We start from the raw sequence: 26,228 nt of genomic DNA, 5'->3' as shown, positions 1-26,228 counted from the left end.
ATATTTGGAACAGGCTAATTAAAAACAGATTAGATCACAGATCACAATGTGAAGCACATTGGACAGCCTGAGAAAATCAACTATAGGTTACCAAGTGTTGCAATCTAATAAACTAAATCATTTTGGAGTATTATACAATCACTCACAAACCATGAAAGAAACGATTATAGTAATTTACAATATCATATAGACATAGTGACCTCAGAATGTCATTTCCTTCATGATCCACGAAGCAAAGGCTGTTTTCACGGAAATCTATTCTGAGCAGCTCCTGCACCAACTGTGGACGTTTGTCTGATTTTGATTAACAACACGATTGAGGGCACCGGAGCAAAATGGAAAAGTTATAGTTTCTGGAGAGCAAAATACAGTACAGCATGCAACAAAGTAATCTGTTTAAAAAAGATAGGTGTTTGATGCAGACTAAAATGTTATTCTGCGCATGATGACGCGCAAAAGTACGTATGTCTCCGCTTCACACCGCTAGCTAGCAGGAAGTATGTTGAATCCGAAGAGAAAAAAATGACCGAAGAACCAAAGTCGGTTGTTGATCTGAAAAAAATAACAAGTCTCCTAAATGAGAACGCAAATGCTGCGGTTTTTGGATTCGGCATCATTCTCTCTGGTGCAAAGAACGTCATTAAACGGGTAAGTCGAGTGCGTAAAACGTATTTAAAAAAAAAATAAATAAATGTTTTCCATCAATGGGCCAGAGTGTATTTGTCGAGATCTTTGTTGGTTCTAGGCTAGCGCACGTTAGCCAGCAAGCTAACCTTTGCGTGCCACGGTTATTTGGCTTGCTTAGGCATTAATTACCCCTGCAATAATATGGTCTGTGTATATAACAAGGGAATATACATACATTTATGCAGTGTGCGCATCAATTTCTTTGAGCTTGCAAAATGTAGAGTTAACGACTTCCGTTTTCCTTGTATTTTTTTTTTTAGCATCGTGGGGGGGTGTAACGTTACTTAGCTAGGCGGCCGCGCTAGCTATTTTGTTAGGTCGGTGCAGATTATTACATTAGTTTGATAGTTGGCCAGGTTAAATGCCCCTTAAGGTGAAGTAATGTCTCACATTTAGCTACACTTGTATAAAAATAATACTATGCATTTATATGATCCGAAGTAATATACTTGACCCAGCTAACAGGCTAATGTTTGCACAGCTAACTAAAATGCGGCTAGTGTACTAGCTAGTTGCAAATAGCTTCTAAGAAAGCAATTTATGGAAATTGAGTCGTTTTTGTTATTTTGGGGCAACGCGTATAAACGTTATATTTTAACATTGAATAACTCGATGTATAACTCGATGTTTCAGTTAACTATGCATTTATGATTCAAATGTATTATAGTTTATGCTTTCTCGGTCCTCCGGCCTTGACGTTGCCTAATTTGGGGAGTCGTTCGATGGAAAAGAGCACGGAATGTCTCGCGGATCGGCGGTAAAGATGCCCTGCTTTTGTCCTGAGAAATTTACGCTGTGTGAACTCAGTGGAAAGACAAGCCAAGGTCAGGGAGCACGTTAGAATCGCCTCCCACCACGAAGTCAGATTATACTTTATTAAAATGATTTCGAATTACAGGCTCTTGGGCCTCCCTATTATGAAAGAAAAACGTTATTTGTTGAAATGTGCTCCAGACCCCGAGCTCTCAATCAAAACAACGCACGTGTAAACATCGAGTCACACAGAAAGTAATTGTAAAGATATTAACCTAGTTGAACGGTGTATGTACAGCTATCTGAAATATGTATATTCATATTCTTTCTTTTTTCTTTGTGGTTCCTTGCCCTCGGGCTGTTTATAGTATCCTGCAAACCGTTTTTGCACGGTAAAGGTGTTTGTGATTTCACTGTTTAAAATAGTTTGATTTCCTTCTGCTATCAAATTAGTTTAGCTTGTTTGCTAGGCTAACTACTTTTGTGCACACTAGTTAGTTAATTATATTTTACAGTTACAGTGTAAATATATATTTTTCTGTTTGCATTTAGTTGCAAATGGGAATTAGTCAGTGAAGGTCAAATTATTCCAAACTTGTTTATGCTTCACCTCCCCATTTCTGTCTCTTGTGTATTAATAATTATTCTACTTGCATCATTTACACCACGTTTGATAATGGCCAATCGAGCTTAAGTGTGAACATTCACATTACATTTTCCTCCCCAGAATTCACTTTTTACACCATGGGCCCATTGTGATGTTTGTTGTTGTTGCATCCCATAAGTTAAGCAATCAAGGTTTTAATTCTCATGCCTTGCTCGCTGGATGTGTCTATATAAATCTAGATCCCTCCCACCCTGCTATCATTTGAATAGACATATGCATTTATTCCAACCTGGGCCCAGCTCAGCAATGAATATATAAACTCAGTAAAAAAAGAAACGTCCCTTTTTCAGGACCCTGTCTTTCAAAGATAATTCATAAATTCACGGTCATTTAGACACTAACAGCTTACAGATGGTAGGCAATTAAGGTTACAGTTATGAAAACTTAGGACACAGAAGAGGCCTTTCTACTGACTCTGAATAACACCAAAAGAAAGATGCCCAATGTCCCCGCTCATCTGTGTGAACGTGCCTTAGGCATGCTGCAAGGAGGCATGAGGACTGCAGATGTAGCCAGGGCAGTATTGCAATGTCTGTACTGTGAGACGCCTAAGATGGCGCTCCAGGGAGACAGGACGAACAGCTGATCATCCTCGCAGTGGCAGACCACGTGTAACGATGCCTGCACAGGATCGGTACATCCGAACATCACACCTGCGGGACAGGTACAGGATGGCAATAACAACTGCCCGAGTTACACCAGGAATACACAATCCCGTCATCAGTGCTCAGACTCCGCAATAGGCTGAAAGAGGCTGGACTGGGGGCTTGTAGGCATGTTGTAAGGCAAGTCTTCACCAGACATCACTGGCAACAACGTCCTCACAAACCCACCGACCATGGCAAAAGTTATCTTCACTGACGAGTTGCGGTTTTGTCTCACCAGGGGTGATGGTCGGATTCGTGTTTCATGGTCTGGGGCGGTGTGTCACAGCATCATCGAACTGAGCTTGTTGTCATTGCAGGCAATCTCAATGCTGTGCGTTACAGGGAAGACATCCTCCTCCCTCATGTGGTACCCTTCCTGCAGGCTCATCCTGACATGACCTTCCAGCATGCCACCAGCCATACTGTTCGTTCTGTGCGTGATTTCCTGCAAGACAGGAATGTCAGTGTTCTGCCATGGCCAGCAAAGAGCCCGGATCTCACGTCTGGGACTTGTTGGATCGGAGGGTGAGGGCCAGCCCCCCCCCCACAGAAATTTCTGGGAACTTGCAGGAGCCTTTGTGGAAGAGTGGGGTAACATCTCACAGCAAGTACTGGCAAATCTGGTGCAGTTCATGAGAAGGATATGCACTGCAGTACTTAATGCAGCTGGTGGCCACACCAGAGACTGACTGTTACTTTTGATTTTGACGCCCCCCTTTGTTCACGGACACATTATTCCATTTCTGTTAGTCACATCTGTGGAACTTCTTCAGTTTGTCTTGTTGAATCTTGTTTTGTTCATACAAATATTTACACATGCTAAGTTTGCTGAAAATGAACACCGTTGACAGTGAGAGGACATTTTATTGTTTTGCTGAGTCTATATGCTTCAAAGTGTAAACAACAGATGACAGACAACCCAAACTGTAGAGGAAGTGCTTTTTGTGACGTTAGACCCATCTGGTATTTCGCTATACAGATCTTGGTGAGCCTAGCACACCCAGATGGCCTGGCATCAGAGCCCCTTGGTCAGGGTACCTTCCCAGAGGTTATGAGACTTTAACATTAGAGCTGTAAGACTAACCCATGCAGGTATAAAGTGTATTCTGTTGAGGTCACTTGACTACAGGAACAAATACTGGTAGGCCTATGTCAATAAGCCATTCTGGAATAGGATGCCTTATTCAAATATAGGTTGGGGGGGAATGGTGGAAGGCTCTAGAATAGTGGATTGAGCCTATATTAGACTACCAGGCCTATGTTACTGAAAATGACCAATGTGACATTTGACCCATTTTTTTATTATTATTTGAATGTTGTGTGCAACTGCAATATCAATCTTGCATTAGCTTATTTTAGGGCCAACTTCTCAAATTTGGATGATATCACGGAGCTTACATTGATTTTTCACAATGTGAAATTATGAAATGGAAGTATTCCACAAACCTTTATATTGTCTTTTGTGCTGTAAATGTAAAAACTATAGGTGTGTGGTTCTCAAGATTCTGCAGGAAGAACTTGGCACACGACACATTGGACAGCCTGGAAGCGAACACAAGCTGCAAACGTGCCACATCTAATAAAACTAAAGCCATGTCTAAAAGTTGTCACAACACAAGCCTTTATTTAGCACATACAGTGCCTTGCGAAAGTATTCGGCCCCCTTGAACTTTGCGACCTTTTGCCACATTTCAGGATTCAAACATAAAGATATAAAACTGTATTTTTTTGTGAAGAATCAACAGCAAGTGGGACACAATCATGAAGTGGAACGACATTTATTGGATATTTCAAACTTTTTTAACAAATCAAAAACTGAAAAATTGGGCGTGCAAAATTATTCAGCCCCTTTACTTTCAGTGCAGCAAACTCTCTCCAGAAGTTCAGTGAGGATCTCTGAATGATCCAATGTTGACCTAAATGACTAATGATGATAAATACAATCCACCTGTGTGTAATCAAGTCTCCGTATAAATGCACCTGCACTGTGATAGTCTCAGAGGTCCGTTAAAAGCGCAGAGAGCATCATGAAGAACAAGGAACATACCAGGCAGGTCCGAGATACTGTTGTGAAGAAGTTTAAAGCCGGATTTGGATACAAAAAGATTTCCCAAGCTTTAAACATCCCAAGGAGCACTGTGCAAGCGATAATATTGAAATGGAAGGAGTATCAGACCACTGCAAATCTACCAAGACCTGGCCGTCCCTCTAAACTTTCAGCTCATACAAGCAGAAGACTGATCAGAGATGCAGCCAATAGGCCCATGATCACTCTGGATGAACTGCAGAGATCTACAGCTGAGGTGGGAGACTCTGTCCATAGGACAACAATCAGTCGTATATTGCACAAATCTGGCCTTTATGGAAGAGTGGCAAGAAGAAAGCCATTTCTTAAAGATATCCATAAAAAGTGTCGTTTAAAGTTTGCCACAAGCCACCTGGGAGACACACCAAACATGTGGAAGAAGGTGCTCTGGTCAGATGAAACCAAAATTGAACTTTTTGGCAACAATGCAAAACGTTATGTTTGGCGTAAAAGCAACACCCTGAACACACCATCCCCACTGTCAAACATGGTGGTGGCAGCATCATGGTTTGGGCCTGCTTTTCTTCAGCAGGGACAGGGGAGATGGTTAAAATTGATGGGAAGATGGATGGAGCCAAATACAGGACCATTCTGGAAGAAAACCTGATGGAGTCTGCAAAAGACCTGAGAATGGGACGGAGATTTGTCTTCCAACAAGACAATGATCCAAAACATAAAGCAAAATCTACAATGGAATGGTTCAAAAATAAACATATCCAGGTGTTAGAATGGCCAAGTCCAGACCTGAATCCAATCGAGAATCTGTGGAAAGAACTGAAAACTGCTGTTCACAAATGCTCTCCATCCAACCTCACTGAGCTCGAGCTGTTTTGCAAGGAGGAATGGGAAAAAAATTCAGTCTCTCGATGTGCAAAACTGATAGAGACATACCCCAAGCGACTTACAGCTGTAATCGCAGCAAAAGGTGGCGCTACAAAGTATTAACTTAAGGGGCCTGAATAATTTTGCACGCCCAGTTTTTCAGTTTTTGAATTGTTAAAAAAGTTTGAAATATCCAATGAATGTCGTTTCACTTCATGATTGTGTCCCACTTGTTGTTGATTCTTCACATAAAAATACAGTTTTATATCTTTATGTTTGAAGCCTGAAATGTGGCAAAAGGTCGCAAAGTTCAAGGGGGCCGAATACTTTCGCAAGGCACTGTATGCCTAAATACTAAGACTTTGAATCCGCACTGACAATTGGCAGTAGATGATAAATAATATGTATGCATAAAATATAGGTTAATTTTAACGAATGTATTATTCATCAAACATTGGCAAAACATAAAGCAATACATTCTATAAATGTAAGACAACATATTTTGAGGTTTTGAACTGATCATGTATTTTACCCCACAAAGCATAAGTGTTGAATGTTAAAAGGGTAGTGCAGTTGAAGATGAGATTTTCCTTCTTTTTTTTCATTTATATTTCCATGCAGGTCAAAATAACACAGAAATTGTGACAATGCCCCTTTTGTTTATTAAGAGCTGTTTATAAATTTAAAAAATGAAAAGCCTGGAATTTCAGCCTGTTCAGGTGGGATGGAACTTTTGGCCCACAACATGTCACAATGTGATCAGAGTATAATAGACCAATGACTGTTCATCTGATGTGGGTGGGCTCTAAGACCATCCTATCAGCCTTTCAGGGCTGTGTATGTAAAAGTCGTCCAATTTGTTTCCCAATGCCTACATGATCAGACTGATGATTTCGAGACATACAGTGGTGGATTTAAAAATACAATTCCAAAGACTACATTAGGGCTTTAAGAATAATGATTGACTTCCTGGTAGAATTGAAATCTCTAAAGCCCTGTAAGAGATACTCTATACAATGATGAGTCTTGTTTCCGCCCTAACAATGGCAGTTGTCAGAAAGGGGGGGGGGGGGGGGGGCGTTCTAGCCAATGAGAGGGCAGATATGCGTGATCAAAACAAACAACTAGATACAATGTCATTCAGTTATCACTACATTCGTAACAACCTAAACATTATGAAACTTATTTTCAATCAAATAAGCCTCACTTAGCAAATTAGCAATCACATTTTTTGTTGACCAAATCCACACACACTCATAGATCTTGATACAAAAACTCCCCACTTGGTCTGCTTATCGCTGTATTCGCCTGTGGACCAAGTGATGGGAGTGGAGCCTCTCGCTTTGCCTGTTCTTCCTATCAGGGGTAGGCAACTAGAATCAGCTGGAGTGTTTTTGGAAGAGCAGATTGTCGGTGTGACTGATCATAATGATTTTCAATGCAAATTGAACACAACTTAGCCCCCCACCCCCCATTGGCCCGCGGGCCACCTGTTTTCGACCCCTATCCTGGACACGTGAACTGAGAGGGTTGAACAGGTGGAGGAAATATGGAAATCTCTTGGTAGATATTGCCTCTTAGATCTGTGTCTAGGGCAGTGATATAAAAAAATGTAACTTTGAGGTCAGGACTACTGCTGGTTTTCTGTTCGACCTGATAATTCATTGCATACACATGGTGTACCAGGTCTAAATCAGTCCCTGATTAGAAGGGAATAATTTACAAAAGCAGCAGTACTGGGTCTAGGGACCTCAAACTAAGCTCTGGACCTTCAAAGCCATTGTTTCCCTGTAATGGACTGATTTTGACCTGGGACACTGTGTGTAATTATCAGGTAGGAAAGAACCAGCAGCCTCTGGACCCTGTAGGCGTGTGACCCTGGTCTAGGGGAAATGGGGCTAGGGGTTGGCCCAATCCCAATGCACTTGTGGAGATCTGAGAAGATTTGATTGGCATAAGAAATATGGTGAAACTTCCTCCTGGTCTATCAGGCCAAAGTGGAGCTATTGCCATGTTACTTACAGTACACCTATCAAAACAGATCTCCACAAGTGTATAGGGGCCAATTTGGGATTGGGTCATTGTTTCTGGACAAAACCTACATTTCAGGACCATTAAGCATGAAATGCAGAGAATCAAACTGCCGATAGGTAGGTACCACAGTGAGAGGCAGTTCCTTCTCTTGCTAGAACAAAAGCGGTACCTGCTGCATGCTGACCCGGTAGCGACGGACCTGCCGTTTCTACTTGTAGAATCGCAATGCTCGTCAGTGGCCAACAACTTTAAAACCTACCCCAACCAGGAACCGTGGCTAGATGGCAGCATTTGCACAACACTGAAAGCACGAACCACCGCATTTAACTATGGCAAGGTGACTGGGAATATGGCAGAACACAAACAGTAGTCATTCCCTCTGTAAGGGAATCAAACAGGCAAAACTTCAGTATAGAAACAAAGTGGAGTCACAATTCAACGGCTCAGACAGGAGATGCATGTGGCAGGGTCTACAGACAATCAAGGACGACAAAAGAAAAACAAGCCACGTCGCGGACACTGACGTCTTGCTTCCGGACAAGCTAAACACGTTCTTTGCCCACTTTGAGGATAACACAGCGCCACCGACGCAGCCCGCTACTGAGGGATCTCCTCCGTGGCTGACGTGAGTAAGACATTAACCCTCGCAAGGCTGCTAGCCCAGATGTCATCCCAAGCTGCATCCTCAGAGCATGCGCAGACCAGCTAACTGGTGTGTTTATGGACATATTCAATCTCCCTATCCCAGTCTGCTGTCCCCACATGCTTCAAGATGGCCACCATTGTTCCTGTACCTAAGAATGCAAAGGTAACTGAACTAAATGACTATCGCCCCATTGCATTCACTTCTGTCGTCATGAAGTGCTTTGAGAGACTAGTCAAGGATCATATCACCTCCACCTTACCTGTCACCCTAGACCCACTTCAATTTGCCTACCGCCCCCATAGGTCCATAGACGATGCAATCGCCATCACACTGCCCTAGCCCATCCGGACAAGAGGAATAGCTATATAAGAATGCTGTTCATTTACTATAGCTCAGCATTCAACACCATAACACCCTCCAAGCTCGAGGCCCTGGGTCTGAACCCCACCTTGTGCATTTGGGTCGTGGACTTCCTGACGGGCTGCCCCCAGGTGGTGAAGGTAGGAAACAACACTTCCACTTTGCTGGTTCTCAACACTGGGGCCCCACAAGGGTACATACTCATCCCCCTCCTGTACTCTGTTCACCCATGACTGCGTGGCCAAGCACACCTCCAATTCAATCATCAAGTTTGCAGACGACACAACAGTAGTATGCTTGATTACCAACAACGACGAGACAACTTACAGGGGGGAGGTGAGGGCACTCGGAGTGTGGTGCCAGGAAAATAACCTCTCACTCAACGTAAACAAAGCAAAGGATATGATTGTGGACTTCAGGAAACAGATGATCGAGCACCCCCTATCCACATTGACGGGACAGTGGAGAAAGTGGAAAGTTTTAAGTTCCTCGGCGTACACCTCACTGACACTGAAATGGCTGAAGAGGCATTGAAGCGCCTCTTCAACCACAGGAGGTCAGTACAGGTGAATCGAAGCTGGGACCGAGCGACTGGGAAAAACAGCTTCTATCTTTATTATTTTTTATTTTTTTCACCTTAATTTAACCAGGTAGGCAAGTTGAGAACAAGTTCTCATTTACAATTGCGACCTGGCCAAGATAAAGCAAAGCAGTTCGACACATACAACAACACAGAGTTACACATGGAGTAAAACAAACATACAGTAGAAACAAGTCTATATATGATGTGAGCAAATGAGGTGAGATAAGGGAGGTAAAGACAAAAAAAGGCCATGGTGGCAAAGTAAATACAATATAGCAAGTAAAACACTGGAATGGTAGATTTGCAGTGGAAGAATGTGCTAAGTAGAAATAAAAAATAATGGGGTGCAAAGGAGCAAAATAAATCAAATAAAATAAATACAGTAGGGAAAGAGGTAGTTGTTTGGGATAAATTATAGATGGGCTATGTACAGGTGCAGTAATCTGTGAGCTGCTCTGACAGCTGGTTCTTAAAGCTAGTGAGGGAGATAAGTGTTTCCAGTTTCCAGAGATTTTTGTAGTTCGTTCCAGTCATTGCCAGCAGAGAACTGGAAGGAGAGGCGGCCAAAGGAAGAATTGGTTTTGGGGCTGACCAGAGATATACCTGCTGGAGCGCGTTCTACAGGTGGGTGATGCTATGGTGACCAGCAAGCTGAGATAAAGGGAGACTTTACCTAGCAGGGTCTTGTAGATGACATGGAGCCAGTGGGTTTGGCGACGAGTATGAAGCGAGGGCCAGCCAACGAGAGCGTACAGGTCGCAATGGTGGATAGTATATGGGGCTTTGGTGACAAAACGGATGGCACTGTGATAGACTGCATCCAATTTGTTGAGTAGGGTATTGGAGGCTATTTTGTAAATGACATCGCCGAAGTCGAGGATTGGTAGGATGGTCAGTTTTACAAGGGTATGTTTGGCAGCATGAGTGAAGGATGCTTTGTTGCGAAATAGGAAGCCAATTCTAAATTTAACTTTGGATTGGAGATGTTTGATGTGGGTCTGGAAGGAGAGTTTACAGTCTAACCAGACACCTAGGTATTTGTAGTTGTCCACGTCAGAGCTGTCCAGAGTAGTGATGCCATCAGACTGTTAAATAGCCATCACTAGCACACAAAGGCTGCTGCCTATACAGATTTGAAGTCATTGGTCACTTTAATAATTGGAACCCTAGTCACTTTAATAATGTCACTTTAATAATTTTTACATATCTTGCATTACTCATCTCATGTATATACTGTATTCTATACTATTATACTGTATCTTAGTCTATACTGCTCGTCCATATATTTATATGGTCTTAATTCCATTCCTTTACTTAGATTTGTGTGTATTGGGTATATGTTGTGAATTACTTGTTGGATATTGCTGCGCTGTCGGAACTAGAAGCACAAGCTTTTCGCTAGACCCGCAATAACGTCTGCTAAACACTTGTATGTGACCAATAAAATTTGACTTGATTTTGAGCCAATCAGAGAGCACGAACCCCCACATGGGGGAGTCAACAGGAGTGATAACAAAAAGGGCAAAAAATTGCAATTTCTCTACATCCATGGATGAGCCAGTCACACTTCATTTGCAATGTAGGCTATGGGGTGGTAGCTAGTTAAGTACACAGATGCAATGCACACAACACTAAATACTTCCCCCACGCTAGCTAACCAGTATAGCTAGTATTGGTATTCTAATTTAATCACAATGGATTATTTTCCATGAAATGGCTTCCTGTGTTAGCTGCCGGGTTAATACAGTGTCCTGAGCTAGCTAGCTATGTTGCGCTGGTTAGCTAAACATTTGGCTATGGGCTGGCACTGGCCGTATGGGATTATGGAGAGTGAATTCAATTGTTTCATCTTGTTAGGAAGTTATCTAGCTGTGGCCATCTGGCTAGTATCAACAAGGGCATTCTACGAAATAGCAACATCAGCGCAGCTAGCTAGCTAACATTGGAATCTAGTCCATAAACTAAGCAATACACACAGACATGCATTGCCAAACAACGCTACTGCCTTCTTCTGGTTTGTAGTATTTTAAGGCTTTGTGGCTGATGACTTCGAGGTTTTTGCTCTGTGTACACAAAGAGATTGTCTGCCGACACTGATAAGAGGTGCAAATTACTCTCGGCTGGCGAACAGTAAAAAATCCTGTGTGTGTTCCTGCTCTTACATGTAGGTGTGCGAGATTTACCCTGCCCAGCACCCTTGATAGGTAGAGTTTCAATGTTGGGAACAATTAATTGGTCTGAATGTCTGATGTGGGGGATTTGTAGCCTGTGTTTGCTTTTGCCAGACCATTATTATTCTAATGAAGGTGTTCTTTGTCATATTACTTGCAGTATAGAATAGATAACCTTTCCACATTGACTGTGCAAATGGCTAGATGTACAGTATGTCTAGTCGTTTCTGGTTTGAGTCTCTTCTAAATGATTAAATGCCCCATTTAAAAAAAAATGTTTTTCCTATTTCAACAGTGCTCTTCCATTGCCTGCTCTGTGTCCAGATCCTTCCGGTGCTGCCCTGACAAGGTGGCATTGAATGGCTGAAAGAAGGCTTTCTTCAGCTCCGGGAAGAAAATGGCTGACACCACAGAATCCAAGAGCTAAGACTCTCTCTTTTCCCCTTGTCTGCTTTGTTGATTATCTTGAGACTTGATTTCCCCTTCCTTAAATGTATACGCCTACTATGGCAATGCATGATATGAGCCGTGTCAAGGGTTTCCCCTGTAAAGAGTGTGATATGGTTTGCCCCAGTACCCCTAGTCTGTTAGAACACATGAAGGCTCACTACCAGCAAGAAGAGAATGGCAGGTTTGAGTGTGAGCAATGTGGCCGCATCTATAAGCATGCTGGTAGCCTGGCTAACCATAAGAAATCCCATGAAGTTGGTTCCTTTCAGTGCCCAGTCTGCACCAGAACCCTGCCCAATGCTGTGGCTCTGAAGAACCACCTCCGTATCCACACACTATCCCCAAGCAGTGCCCAGGCAGAGGAAGATGGCGGTGACGAAGGTGCTGAAGACGGACATGATGAGAGGAACTATGGTCTTGCACAGGACCTGTCTGATGGCTTTGCCCGCAGTCACCTGAACAATAGTGGAATGGGTCATGGTGTGATGTCACATGACCCAGATGATCATAAGAAGTCACCTGTAACTGATGATGCCTGGGATCGCCCATTCAAATGCGATCAGTGTGATAGGACCTACCGCCACCATGGCAGCCTGGTTAATCACAAGAAATGTCACCAGGAGGGGGCGTTCAAGTGCACCGTCTGTTACAAGCAGTTCAACAACCTGGCTGCTCTCAACGGCCATGAGCGAACCCACTCAAAGTTTAAGACTCCTGGAGCATCGATGGTTAACAACAACATACATGATTCTGTGACTGATCAGCGTCCGTCTGCTCCCCAAACCGATGATGCGTCTAACTGCTTCTGCCACCTGTGCCAGGTAGCTTTGCCCAACAAGAGTGACTTCCAGGAGCACATCCTATTGCATAATGCAGCCTCCTCTTCACTGGGTCTTGCCCGTAGTTTCCCTGGGATAATGCCGCACAATCTCAGCGCTGTCCGCTCCCCAGCATACACACCTGCCCTGGGTGACCCTCTGCCGCTTCCTCATTTGCCAAATGATAAACGTGGCCCCTTTGACCCAATGCTTGGCCCTCCTGTCAATAACCCCATTTACACTTGTGCATACTGTGGGGCTGGGCATCCTGACCTGGAGAGTCTCAAAGTTCATTACCTGACCCATGACCCCCACCCAGGCTCCCATGGTCAGGATGGTGTCCTGAACACTGATGGGATTGGCTCTAACTCCAACCCATCTCCATCTGGAGAGAGAGCGCAATCTTCTTCTGATGATGGTGAACGTCGTTTCAAGTGTCAGGATTGTGGGAAAAGCTACCGCCATGCTGGAAGCCTGGTCAACCACAAGCGCTCCCACCAGACTGGCCTCTACCAGTGCACCATCTGCTGCAAGCAGTATCCGCATTTGGCTGCCTTGCATAGCCACCTCCGCAGCCATAAGGGAAGAACATCCAACCAATCATCCCTCAACACTGAAGGCGACTGGCTCTCCTCGGAACCCCTGACACTTGACTCTCAGAATAGTTATGTGCAGGAGGGGAGCGGCGCAACCACCCCTATCTCCCTCCCTGGAAATCTTGGTGACGCTGCTCACTTTGTACCTGATGGTGGCCACAGCAGTGGTTTGGATTCACTGGAGTTCCATGATCGATTTGATGGCTCCCTTGCCCAGAGCAACTCTGGGCACTCCCCTCTTCCCCAGAACCACCGCCAGGCTGACAGACATATGTGCACTGACTGTGGAGAAATGTATGGGGACATCTCTGGCATCAAGTCTCACATGTGCCCCCAACGGCGACAGAACCAGGGGATGTCCAATGGATTCATGGGAAACATGAGTAGCTACAACAGTCCTGGAGGCGCTGCTCTCCCTTCAGGTGGAGGAAATGTGAAAGAGAGCAATGGACAGCGCTCTCAGTATGGTTCTCAGTCCCATGCCCAAGGAGGGGGGAAAAGGATGAATAAAGAAGATGAAGATGATGGTGAAGTGTACCAGTGCTCGGTGTGTGGGAACCATTATGCCAGCCTCAGGGCCCTGAGGAGCCATCTGCGCAGCCATGCTAACAATCCCACAGGGCCTGGGACTTCAGCGCTTTCTCCTAACGGTGAGGCAGATTGGAGGATTATCTGCAGCACCTGTGGCCAGAGCTTCTCCAGAAAGCAAGACCTGTTAAACCACCAACTGATTCATGGGCCACAAAGGTCCGATGCAGCCGCGCAGAGCATGGGGGCCGATCCTACAAATACTAATGGCAAAATGGATGGTGATGGGAGGAATCACATTTGCGTTGACTGTGGCATGTTCTTTGCTGATCGCCATCACCTGATCACTCACCTGTGTCCTGGAAAGGGAAGAGGAGGAGTGCTGAGCAAAGAAGGATTGAATGGCGCTAAAGGGATGGCTGGCGGAGATGGAGTTAGTGGCGGTGGAGTTGGAGGACCTGGGGGCAGTCGTGATATGGGAGGACAGGACCGTAGACAACAGATGCCAGATTCGGAGGATCGACCCCACAAATGTGACCAGTGTGGCAGGGGCTACAGGCACCCTTGCTCCCTGCTCAACCACAAGAAATCTCACAAGACCGGAGTCTTCAGATGCCTTGTCTGCCAGAAGCGCTACTACAACCTGCTGGCCCTTAAGAACCACCAGAGGACCCACTTTGATTTAAAAAGGTAAGCTTTTGTCTGATGCTTTTCCCCATTGAGATTTGTTTGTCTTTGTGGGCCTATTAATAACATAAGATCTGTTTGCATTGATTGAATTTGGTCCAAATTTCAAATTGACATCAATAGGACATTTTACACTAAAATCAGGATTGTACAGTACCTTCATGGATTGGTCTTTATTTTCTCTGAAATAATGAGATGCATTATTTTTTATTGTAATAATACTAGATATGAGTAAGAATAATCCATTTTCCTATCGGGGCCTCCGCATCGATGTAAAAAAATAGGCATTCGATTTTGTTGAAGAAAACACACCGCTTTTCCCTCACTGTACAGCGGCACAGCTGGAAAACGAACAACATTGTCATTGAATGTAAGAGTCTACTCTGTGCTACAGTCCAATCTGTAAAGCTATCTAAAAACAAAACACCCTTTAAGCAACCCTGAGGAACCCAAGAAATGGCCAGGCCATGACATCTTTGAATCCATTCTAAACGTAAAATGTATATCTGACTGGTGATTTCCCTTTATTGGCTTGCTACAGCAAGGCTGCCGCTGGCACAGGGAGAAGCGGTCCCCAAGTGGCACCCGATTCCGAAACGATGGCTTTACTTGAATGGTAAATAACCTTACCGAAATGTGCTTTTATCATCATTACTAAACGTAGCTAGTGCCCGTTCAGCCAGTTGGCTGTCCATTCTTGATGTCAGGAGCGAGTTGAATGGCTGGCAGATCGTGGAATAGGCGCAAGGAGTGTTTACCAGTTCCTAACCCATCTTTTAATTTGGTCCTCACTTTCTTTTACAGGCACAAGTGTGAGGAGTGTGGGAAGGCCTTCAAGATCCAGAAGCAGCTGGAAAACCACCTTCGGCTCCATGAAGAACACAGAGCAAAGGCTCACGCCCAGCTCGCAAAACTAGGCAATGGGAGGTATCAAGGAGGACCCTCTGGCATGCAGGCCATGAGAGGAGAATCGTCCAAATCCCAGAACCCTGGCATGGGGGAAGTCAAGTATGGACAACAACAACAAGGCTTCAAGCAACCCTACTCAGAAGCTGGTACTTCAAGGGCTCAGAATTTTGATCTACAAGAAGGGGGACGAAGACCCTTCGCCTGTGATGAGTGCGGACGGAGCTATCGTCATGCAGGCAGCTTGGCCAATCACAAGAATCTTCACAAAATTGGCGAGTATCACTGCAATGTCTGCAACTCCACTTACCCCAACCGCCTGGCCATGAAAAACCATCTGCGTCTTCATTTTGCCCTCAAGAAGCACACTTGCCAGGAATGTGGCAAAGGATTCCGTACCCAAAAGCAGCTGACCACCCACCACTCTGCACAGCTCTGCAAGGGGGCTGCAGGAGCTGTTGCTCAAATGGATTACGAGTGTGATGGGTGCTGCGAGGGTTTTGCTACTGCAGACGAGCTGGCTGCACATGACTGCCCTGCTCAGCAGCTCCCTTCGTCCTCGGCCTCCCTCAACAGCTCAAGCCTCAGCATTGATGGGGCTGACCTTGTGCCAGATGAACGCCCCTACAGCTGTGATATCTGCAACTGCTCTTACAAACATGCCAGCAGCTTGCTGAACCACAAGCACACACACAAGACGGGCACTTTTACATGCACCTACTGCGACAAGCCGTACTCCAACTACATGGCGCTGCGCAACCACATGCGCATCCACACGCAGAAGAAGAGGCACATCTGCCACCACTGCGGGAAAGCGTTCCGGCTAGCCAGATTCCTCCGCAATCACCAGAAGGTCCATGAGGAGGGCCACACACGCTTTGGCTGCACCAGCTGCGGGAAGAGCTTCCAGGGGAGGTCAGGCCTGGCGAGGCACCGCTGCGGGGAGAACCAGGTAGGCAAGGAGGGCAGGAGGATGGCCACTGCAAGCACGACAGGGGGAGAAGAGTGCCGGTACACGTGAGTTTTCGTCTGTTTGTGATTCTTGAAGTGAAAATAGTGAAGATCATAGGTTTCTACATGTCTATTACAGGTATATGATCTCCAATCCGGCTTCCTTGGGACCATACGTGCACCGGAATTCGGCTATTTCTGAAGTTTGGACAGATTGATTAGTGGAGACCAGATAAGTCCCCCCTTTTGCTTTCAGTTAGATATACATTCGTTTCGTAGGCTACTGTGCATCAGAAATGATTTGATTTTTCAGTTGGATGTTTTATTTTCTGCTTTCACAAAGAATACTGACATTAATTGATACCAATTCAAAGTAGCTGACGTAGTATAATAAGTAAGATTTATGATTTGTGTGTTCCTTGTACTTGTTTGAATTGTAGTGCTCCTTTGTTTGTGCTTCCCTGTCTCTTTTTATAGGTACATTGTACATTTTTAGGTTGTTGATAGTGTAAACCTAGTTTAGTGGGCTTCTTTGTTTGACAAAGTCATGGCACAAAAGCTGGTTAAAATGGTAAAAGACCATAGAAGTGAGAAGGTTCTTGTTAGTTTTTTTGCTGATATTACAGTGAAGACTACATTGATACAGGGCATGGGCCTATCCTTAGACTTAGATCCACAGTAAGTATTTGGAGCTTGCTACACTGCACATGCTTTGTTGTAAATTAGTTGTTTTGGGTGGGGGGTAGTAATCTGCACCAAGCCAACATATTTCACCACAGTTGGTGAAAGCCAGAATAATTTCAATAACTATGTAAAGTGTGATATGGAATTGTTGTATCTAAATGTGCAAGGAGCCACACATACCTTCCAAGACTCTAATTAGTTTTCAATTATTTGATTAAGGACAGTCCATATTTTTTCCCCTTGTTTCCACCAAAATGTGTTCCCCTTTTTATTATGTGTATAAATTGACTATTTCTTCTTGCAGGACATGGTAAACCACTTTTAGTCATCTCCAAAGCTTTAAGCCGGATTCCAGATCATATACCTGTACAAATTATTTTTTAGATGGATATATAAATATATTAAAGTTGTATCTAATGGAAAAGTGGTAACCAGCCAATTAGATTAGTGAAAAAGGACCGCAAGCCTTTACTAATTTCTTCTTCTATTCTCTCTCCACAGATGTGACCAGTGTGGCCGCTCCTACGCCCATGCCAGCTCCCTCCTCAACCACAAAAACACCCACACCGTCGGCATTTACCACTGTGCCGTGTGCCTCAAGACCTATTCCAACCTCCTGGCCCTCAAGAACCACCGGCGCATTCATTCAGAGATAAGGCGTCACCGCTGCCCAGAATGCGGCAAGGCTTTCCGTGTCTCCTCCCAGCTCAACAGCCACCGTCGCGTCCACCTAAAGGAGAGGGAGCTCACTTGTGGCCCCTGCCAGCGCAGCTTCCCCAGCCAGGCCAGCTTCCGGCTCCACCAGGAGATCTCCCACGGCCAAGCCCCCAGGCCCCCCCAGCAGACACAGGCCAGGGCTGGGGGAGCCTCTAGGGGCACATCCGGGGGCGGGAGCTCAGGCCTTAGCTGGGGCTCCGGCCTGGATCTCACGTTGTTGCAGGCCCAAGGACTGGACCCCAATGGACTACCCAAAATGAACTCCCTGTCCTTCCAAGGCCCCAGTGGCAGCAGGAGCCGTGGGGCGACGGGGACCAAGTCGCACATCTGCAACCAGTGCGGCCGCACCTACCTCCACGCCAGCTCCCTCCTTAACCACAAAAACAGTCACAAAACAGGCGCCTACTTCTGTAACTCCTGTCAGAAGGAGTTTCCCAACCTGATGTCCCTCAAGAACCACCGGCGCATTCACACTGAGCCCAAACGTTTCCAGTGCCCCGACTGTGGAAAGTCCTTCCGTGTGTCCACCCAGCTCATCTGCCACAGGCGCATCCACACCAAGGAAAAGCCCTTTTCCTGCCAGCAGTGCGACAAGCGCTTCTCCAGCAAGTCCAACCTGCGCCACCACCAGAAGGTGCACTGGAGCAGCTCAGCGCCCCCTACCATGGCCATGGGCGCTGCCAGCTTCTTGGGTATGCCCTCGGGCCCATTTCTATAAGTATGGGGGAAGGGGGGGTGCTCGTGTGAGATGCATTGAAATGCCAAGGTTTTAGAGGTGCCAAAACTTAGTCCCCATCTCATTCACCACCATCTCCCTCTTGTTGTAGAGTGTGAGGTTTATGTCTAGATTTCCACAGAGCAGGTTATGTGTTTTAGACACACAGGCCCTGCATGCAACCTTAGACAGGGGAGGGGGAGAGGACTGGCTTGGCATGGACGACCTCTACACTGGTTAAGACAGTCTGGTTGCAAAAGCGTCCCCAATCCGCTTCATCCCAACCAGCATGGCTACTCTTGCTTGCATTCACTCGATGGCCTTTGCTAGGGGACGAGAACCCATTCACCTGTAATGGTACACATGGATTACTGCTCACTCAGTGTAGGATGTGTGCTAGACTTCTCTGTTCGGCCCTTTATAAACCTTAATGATATACTGTTGTCATAGCTCCCCGTTGCATGTTACACAGTAGACGATTCTAGATTTCTCCGTGTTTTATTGACCGTTAAGCCCAGTGTCAATGAAGTCATAACAAACGGGTCACAATAGGAACAACATCCTGATGCCGTGCCAAGAGTGTGGCGTGACGCTCACCAAGTCAACCACATTGATGAATTTGACCAATGTTAAGGTTTTTTGGTGTGGCATCTTTGCAGTTTGAATGCATTGCACATCATGACATCCCATTCCATATCTGTTGATTTTTGGATAAAGCCTTTGCATGCGGCCTTTGTCATGTTATACAAAACATCTTAACCAGTAAGAACATGTATTTCAATCAGTATCTCTGAAGTGAGCAATATGTTGGAACAAATAGTTGAGATGTACTTTGACATTGTAAAAATGTAGTTTTAACGGTGAATGTAGTGGTTGGAGATGTCACATTTCTGTAATATAGAACTGACCTGAGGGTGTATTGCTCTCTTGTGAGGTTCTAATCGTTTTCTAACTTGTGTGTTTCTTGCAGCACGAAGATGAGCTTCAAACCTTATTTTTCTGCAGATGACAGCAATGCTCTTTATCGGTTGCTTCTTTCTGGCATCACATTTGTGTTTTCCTCTTTAAAAAAAAATGTTTCTGGGCACCCATATTTTCAACGCTGCGCCTAACGAGTTAACATGTATAGACAATAAGTTGTGTTTTTAAAAAAGAAGAAAAATGTATATTGTTAGGCCCATGCCGACATTTTGATTTTATCCTGTATCGTAATCGTACTTCTGACTGTATTATTTACAGTTCAACTTTTATAAAACAGATCATTGTAGAATGCATTTATTTATATTAACACTTTAGGAGCTTTGTTGTTACCAACCCTTTCCTTACACTTACCCCTGACTACTCATCCTGTATGTATAATTGGCATGGAGTCGAGTATGAAGGACTCCCAAAGAACACTTGTGACAAGTACTCCTCCATGTTGTCTCAATTTGTTATGGTTTAAAAAATAGTAATAATAATAATTAGTCCCTTGTACAATAAACAAGGAACTTGTATAATGTGCGTTTTGATTGCAGTATGAAGACGAAGGAAATATTTCTGAAATGTTTGCCTTTTACAAGTGATGTTGTGACCGTCTTCCCTCAAGTCAGACTGGGCTTCCTTCTGTTTCACCAAAAACTCACACTCAAAGGGGACGACTTTGAATTGTTTGTGCATTCAGACCTCATTCTCTTAAGATTTTGTTATACCTTATCGTAACCCTTGTATTTATTAGTATTTCTTTTTATTTAATTGCGTTTGGACTATTCAAAGCTCTGTGTGAACACCTTTTACTGGGAGAGCTGGTGCTAGTAAGTGAAATATAAAGTGACAGTGAAGTGATTTTTAAGAGCAATGTGATAACTAGACCACGGGACAACTAACTATATTTTAATGGAACTCTTGTGTTTTCTCCAGAATTGGTTAAAAGTGGACACTTCCAACCATCATTACAGATAGATTAGAAAGGATTGGTTTGAACAACTAAAATGAATAATTTTCAGTTCTAACGTTTTGTTTCATACATATATGTAATGCTTACTATACAGTTTTATAAGCTGTTTTGATAATTCATTTCTTAACAAAACCTGTCCATATTATAACCCCTAATGCTGAGTATTTGAAAATAAATAGCTGGAAAACTAGTGAAGAACATTGTTGTGAATCCATTGTCCTTTCACTCCTCACTTTTGAAAGTGTTAAGTGTTTTAATAATCAACGTTTTCACACAGGCAATTTTTAATCTGTGATAAAGGCGAAATCAACTTCGTTAACTCAACCTTGTTAAAGACTTGGCTTGAACATTTTCACTTCAGTGAATTGGTCAAATTAATGTGTCTAGTTGAGGGGCCAAATAATTGACCTGTTGGAATTTAAGGAAGGGGGGTATACAATTGCAGATCTTTAAGCAAATGATGCAGACTGAGGATGAAGTTTGATAATGTGATTTACCTTGTTGCCTCTAGAAAGGCGGGTGCCCTCATATCATACACCTAAACTGTGTACACACAGGCAGCCCAATGCTGATATTTTTTTTGACTAATTGTTCTTTTGACCAATCACATCAGATCTTTTCACATCAGATCTTATTCAGAGCTGATCTAATTAGTGAACAAAAAGATCAGAATAATGCTGCCTGTATAAACACAGCCCTAGAGGATTAGACCTCTGAAAATTTCATTTGCTCATGTTCGTCCAAACAATACATTTAAAAAATGGACACTAATATGTAATCTTTAAGGTGCAATGTTTGAATGAATTCCATTATCTTGATGCTAGAATATTGAGTTTTATGCAACATATACAAATCACTAAATGATATCAAGTTTACAATGTGGTTGTTGAAAATATACCTTTTATTTTATAACCAGCCAAATAGGTTTGGCGTTCTTTCATCCTTGGAGGAAGAAGAATATCCTCCCAAAACTAATTTATTTAGTTTTTCCAGTGATATTTAGACCAACTTCATTGTTCACGTAGCTTTTTCGTGTGTTTTTTTTGTCAACCCAGACAAGTTTGAGAGTGCATATTTGCTGCTAGTTAGCTTAGCACGCTAACGCCAGTGTCCATATGGAATCTGAGCTGATGCCAACGTCTAGCAACCACAGAAGCATTTCTGTTTGTAATACATTGTTCAAGAGTGATATGGTCACTACACGTTGGAATGGAGTTTCTGCATGGTGGTTAGGTGTGTTTTTGGACGTTCAATTGATTCCTGTGGACTCTTGGATTAGCATGCTAAACTAACAAGTGGCTGCTCCAAATAACTAAATAAATCAAATATTTTTGTTTGGGAACATTCAAGTACTGGGAGAAACCAAAGAAAATTAGTTTTTTGAGTAAATTATCCTAAGGGCTGTAGAATCATCAACATTGCAATATGGCTCTCCCAATTTGTGTGTATTTGTCACCATGAAGATGAAACTAACCCAGATATTGAAGATACAAATCTCTCACCCTTAATCCTACACATGTAACTCTGACTTATGCCATATTTGTTTTGTTTTCATGTACATTTCGTCTTTTATATATGCATGATAGTTTGTGCTTAATAAAGGTCCATCCGTGTTGAATATAATTAACTGTAGCTATACATTTGTTACCAAATTGAGGCATCAGTTTCTTCTACCAAATTCAAGGTACAGTTAAACTATGTAAATGACCATATTAAATACTGGTAGCTAGTGGAAATGCATAATAAACCCATATATACCTGCAGTGTACCGTGGGAAAGTGACTTTTACAACACATGTAGCCTCATCATTTGACTCAGGGCTCAGTACACCATCAGCGTAGGGAAGGCCCATTTGATTTGCCCAATGGTTTGATTGACATATTGAAAAGGCTCCGGTGAATTGCCCGAAATAAACAATTAATTGTTAAATGTGCCGTCTTTAACATTTCAGTAATATTTTGACTCCCTCTCTGATTTTGAAGAATATTATTAAGTCCAAAATATTATTTTGTAGAGACAATATTTCAACTTCAGAAAACTACATCCAATATTGAATCAAGAAGACGCATTTTGTATACACTGAGGGTGGCCAGGACGTGCCACTCTGACGGTTCTTTTTATTTTTGTCTTGATTAATAGTATTCATTTATTACTACCATGACATATCAAGATCTATGTCCATGTGGAAATGTTACAGAATGCACTTTCAATTGTTGAAGAATGACTTTTTTCCCCCATGGCTGAAGCTGTTTCTAATGCAACATTTACATGCTGTCACAGTTATCAGAAGCTTGTAGTTTCCCTTGAAGGACTGTCAATGTCGCAATTACAAGAAGGAAACTCAGAGACATTTTTGCTACCAAGTTGTGACGTTTCACCACTGACCCTTTGACAGCAAATCTGTTTTTGACAATTACAATCTTATCAGTATGTATAATGTAGCTAGTCTGACCATATTGTTGATGTTAAGTAAGCTAGTTTACTTCATTAAGAATTGTTCCAACTTCAATAGCACTTGAACACAACCATGTCGAGCATATGACTTCCCAGTTTCCCCATTTCCCACGAGCATGTGAAGCCAGCATTAATGTGTATACAAACGAAATATCAGAATTATGGCATGACACAATTCCTACATTTTACATTTTCAGGTCATCCACCAATTGGCGCAGGGAGACCACCCAAGTCGCATGTCTGCGACCAGTGCGGCCGTGGTTACCGCCATGCCGGATCCCTCCAGAACCACAAGAACATCCACAAGACAGGCGCCTATTTCTGCAGCTCTTGTCAGAAGGAGTTCTCCAACCTGATGGCTCTCAAGACCCATCGGCGCATCCACACTGAGGTCAAACGCCACCGGTGCTCAGATTGTGGAAAGGCCTTCCGTGCGCCTAGCCAACTCATCGTCCACCGGCGCATTCACACCCAGGAGAAGCCCTTCTCCTGCCAGCAATGCACCAAACGCTTCTCTAGCAAGTCCAACCTACGTCACCACATGAAGTTGCATTGGAGCGGCTCAGCGCCTTCCAGTTTCCTGGGTATGCGCTCAGGCCCATTTCTATAGGTGGGGGAAGGGAAAGTGCTGCTGTGATTTACATTGAAAAGCCAAAAGGTTTCTGGAGGTTTGGTTTAATACAAGTTCAACGTTTACATTTTCAGGTAAACCGGTAATTGGTGGGGGGGCCAAGTCGCACGTCTGTGACCAGTGTGGCCGTGCCTACCGCCACGCCAGCTCCCTCCTCAACCACAAGACCATCCACAAGACTGGCGCTTATTTCTGCACCTCCTGTCAAAAGGAGTTTCACAACCTGAACGCCCTCAAGAACCACCAGCGCATCCATACGGAGACCAAGCGCTACGAGTGCCCGGAGTGCGGAAAGTCCTTCCGTGTGTCCACCCAGCTCATAATCCACCGGCGCATCCACACCAAGGAGAAACCCTTCTCCTGCCAGCAGTGTGACAAGCGCTTCTCCAGCAAGTCCAACCTGCGCCACCACATGAAGTTGCATTGGGGCAGCTCAGCGCGCCCTGTGCGCACCAATGTGTCTGTGGCTGCTACCAGTGCCACCCTCTTGGCTCTGCCTCAGACCCATATCTCTACAAAGTATGGGTGGGGTTGGGGAAAGGGGAAGCATTGAAATGCCAAGGTTCTGGAGGTGCCAAAACTTCTCTTCACCCTCCTTCACCACCATCTCCCTCTTGTTATAGACTGTGATTTTCATAGAGCAGGTTACGTGGTCTAGACACTCAAGGCCCTGCATGCAACCCCAGACAAGGGGAAAAAGTGGACTTGACATGGATGATATTTACACTGGTTAGGACACGGGTTGCAAAATCCTCACCCATCTGCCTTCATCCCACCCAATTAGTTAGCTGTGCTTGCTGCATTCACTCGGTAGCCTTTGCTAAGGTACAACAACCCTTCCGCCTGCAATGGTACACCAGGATTGCTGGTAAAAAAAAACTTCAATATTAAGGTTTTGGGATTGTTCCTTTTTGACTGCTACACATCATAACATCCCATCTGTTAATCTTCAATGAAGCCTTTGCTTGCAAATAAGAATTTGTGCTTAACTGACTTGCCTAGATACATTTTTTTTTTAAACATGTGCGGCTTTTGTTGTGTCATACAGTATTGAAGAGTAAATAATGGATTTTAAACGTATCCGCAATATGTTGGATTAAAGAGTAGATGTACTTTGACATTTGACATTGTAAAAATGTAGTTTTAATGGTGAATGTAGTGGTTGGAGATGTCACATTTCTGTAATATAGAACTGACCTGAGGGTGTATTGCTCTCTTGTGAGGTTCTAATTGTTTTCTAACTTGTGTGTTTCTTGCAGCACGAAGATGAGCTTCAAACCTTTATTGTTCTGCCGATGACGACAATGCTCTTAATGGGTTGCTACTTTCTGGCATTTCTGTATTCCTCCCATTATTTCAAAATGGCTCTTGGCACCAATATTTTAAACACTACGCCTAAACCAGCAAGCGCGTATAGATGTTTTTTTTACGGATAAAAGTAAAGAAATGTCTATTGTTAGGCCGCTGTCGGCATTTGGTTTTTATCATGTATCGTAATTATGACTGTATTATTAACATTGCAGCTTTTATAAATCATTATAGTATGCTTATTTGTAGCAGCATTTGTAACAGAAATGCTAGTTTTAGAATCTCTCAGTTTAGGAGAAGTGTTGTCACCACCCCTTGTCCTTACACATACCCCTGACTATTCATCATGTATGTATAATTGACATGGAGTCAAGGATGAAGGACTCTGACACATTAAATTGACTGTACTTCCTTAAGTTTCCTTTGTACAACAAACAGGGAGCTGCTATGTGTGTTTTGATTGCCGTATGAAGTTTAAGGAAGATTAAGGATTATTGTTGACATGTTTGCCTTTTGAGTGATGCCACTGTCTTCCCTCAACTCAGACTGGACACTTCTGTTTCACACACACACACACACACACACAAAAAAGAAAAGAAACTACACTTACAAACATAACTTGTAAAAGTTTAGCGCATTTATTATGTTCAGTTTGTTACTCTTGTATTGTAACCTTTGTATTCATTCATTAGTGAGTATTTCCTTATACACTTGTGTTATATTCAACTATTCAAAGCTCTGTGTACATATTTTACTGGGAGAACTGCTAGTAAGTGAAATAGTCACAGTGAATTGATTTAGTAGTAATGTGATAAAACTAGACCACATTTATATTTGAGTTAAACCAATAAAAAATATATATATACAAAATGGACACTTTTGAACCTAGTTTAGAAAGAATTGCTTTGAACAAGTATTAATTTCAAGTTCTTACTTTGTTTCAAGTATATATGTAATGCTTACTATACACTTTTATAAACTATGTTTTGATAATTAATTTCTTAACAAAACTTGTCCATATTATTATCCCTAATGCTGAGTACTGAAAATAAATAGCTGGAAAAATGTGTTGTGAATCACAATTGTCGTTCAGCTCCTCACACTTTTTATGAATTTAAGTTTTTAATAACAGCCACAATTTCTTTGAAGGTTGCGTCAATATTTCCAAAAGTCCTATAGTATTTAATTTCTATTAAAAGCAGGTTTTAAGTAAGCCTGTTTTGGGGGTTCTTTTCTATGACAGTGCATTCCCTTCAGTCAGGAAGGTCTGTCATAGAAAATAGAACACAAATAACAAATAGAACAACATATATTCACCATCATGATCCCTAAGGCTTTGTTCGTTTGTGCTCTATCAGTCAGTTTACCTGAGCAGTCTGCAGTGAATCCCA

At 43.4% G+C, this 26,228-nt stretch overlaps 1 protein-coding gene across 5 annotated transcripts; it reads left to right on the top strand.

Annotated features, from left to right (window-relative positions):
- The first annotated feature begins 269 nt into the window (after positions 1-269).
- LOC115110195 (zinc finger protein 646-like) lies at positions 270-25,904 on the top strand. Of its 5 annotated transcripts, none has more exons than XM_029635627.2 (7): positions 270-648; positions 11,752-14,538; positions 15,077-15,151; positions 15,340-16,458; positions 17,578-18,485; positions 23,096-23,482; positions 23,604-25,904. In XM_029635627.2, exons 2-7 carry the CDS (start codon positions 11,948-11,950, stop codon positions 24,080-24,082), a joined length of 5,559 nt encoding a protein of 1,852 aa, XP_029491487.1. In that variant the 5' UTR covers positions 270-648; positions 11,752-11,947; the 3' UTR covers positions 24,083-25,904. The 5 variants fall into 5 exon arrangements, with proteins under 5 accessions (XP_029491487.1, XP_029491490.1, XP_029491488.1 ...); XM_029635630.2 differs by having other exon boundaries at positions 23,096-23,508; positions 23,604-23,691; XM_065010046.1 differs by lacking the exon at positions 270-648 and adding an exon at positions 7,441-9,909.
- The last annotated feature ends 324 nt before the right edge of the window (positions 25,905-26,228 follow it).

This window comes from Oncorhynchus nerka, linkage group LG26, assembly GCF_034236695.1.
Source record: "Oncorhynchus nerka isolate Pitt River linkage group LG26, Oner_Uvic_2.0, whole genome shotgun sequence".
NCBI lineage: Eukaryota > Metazoa > Chordata > Actinopteri > Salmoniformes > Salmonidae > Oncorhynchus > Oncorhynchus nerka.
This window is presented reverse-complemented; position numbering and strand designations above follow the sequence as displayed.

Excerpts from the sequence above, each read along its gene's own strand:
- LOC115110195 (XM_029635627.2), top strand. The coding sequence starts at position 11,948 with ATGTATACGCCTACTATGGCAATGCATGATATGAGCCGTGTCAAGGGT. Across the intron at positions 16,459-17,577 it reads GGAGAAGAGTGCCGGTACAC|ATGTGACCAGTGTGGCCGCT; the intron begins GTGAGTTTTCGT and ends CTCTCTCCACAG. Across the intron at positions 18,486-23,095 it reads GGGCGCTGCCAGCTTCTTGG|GTCATCCACCAATTGGCGCA; the intron begins GTATGCCCTCGG and ends TTACATTTTCAG.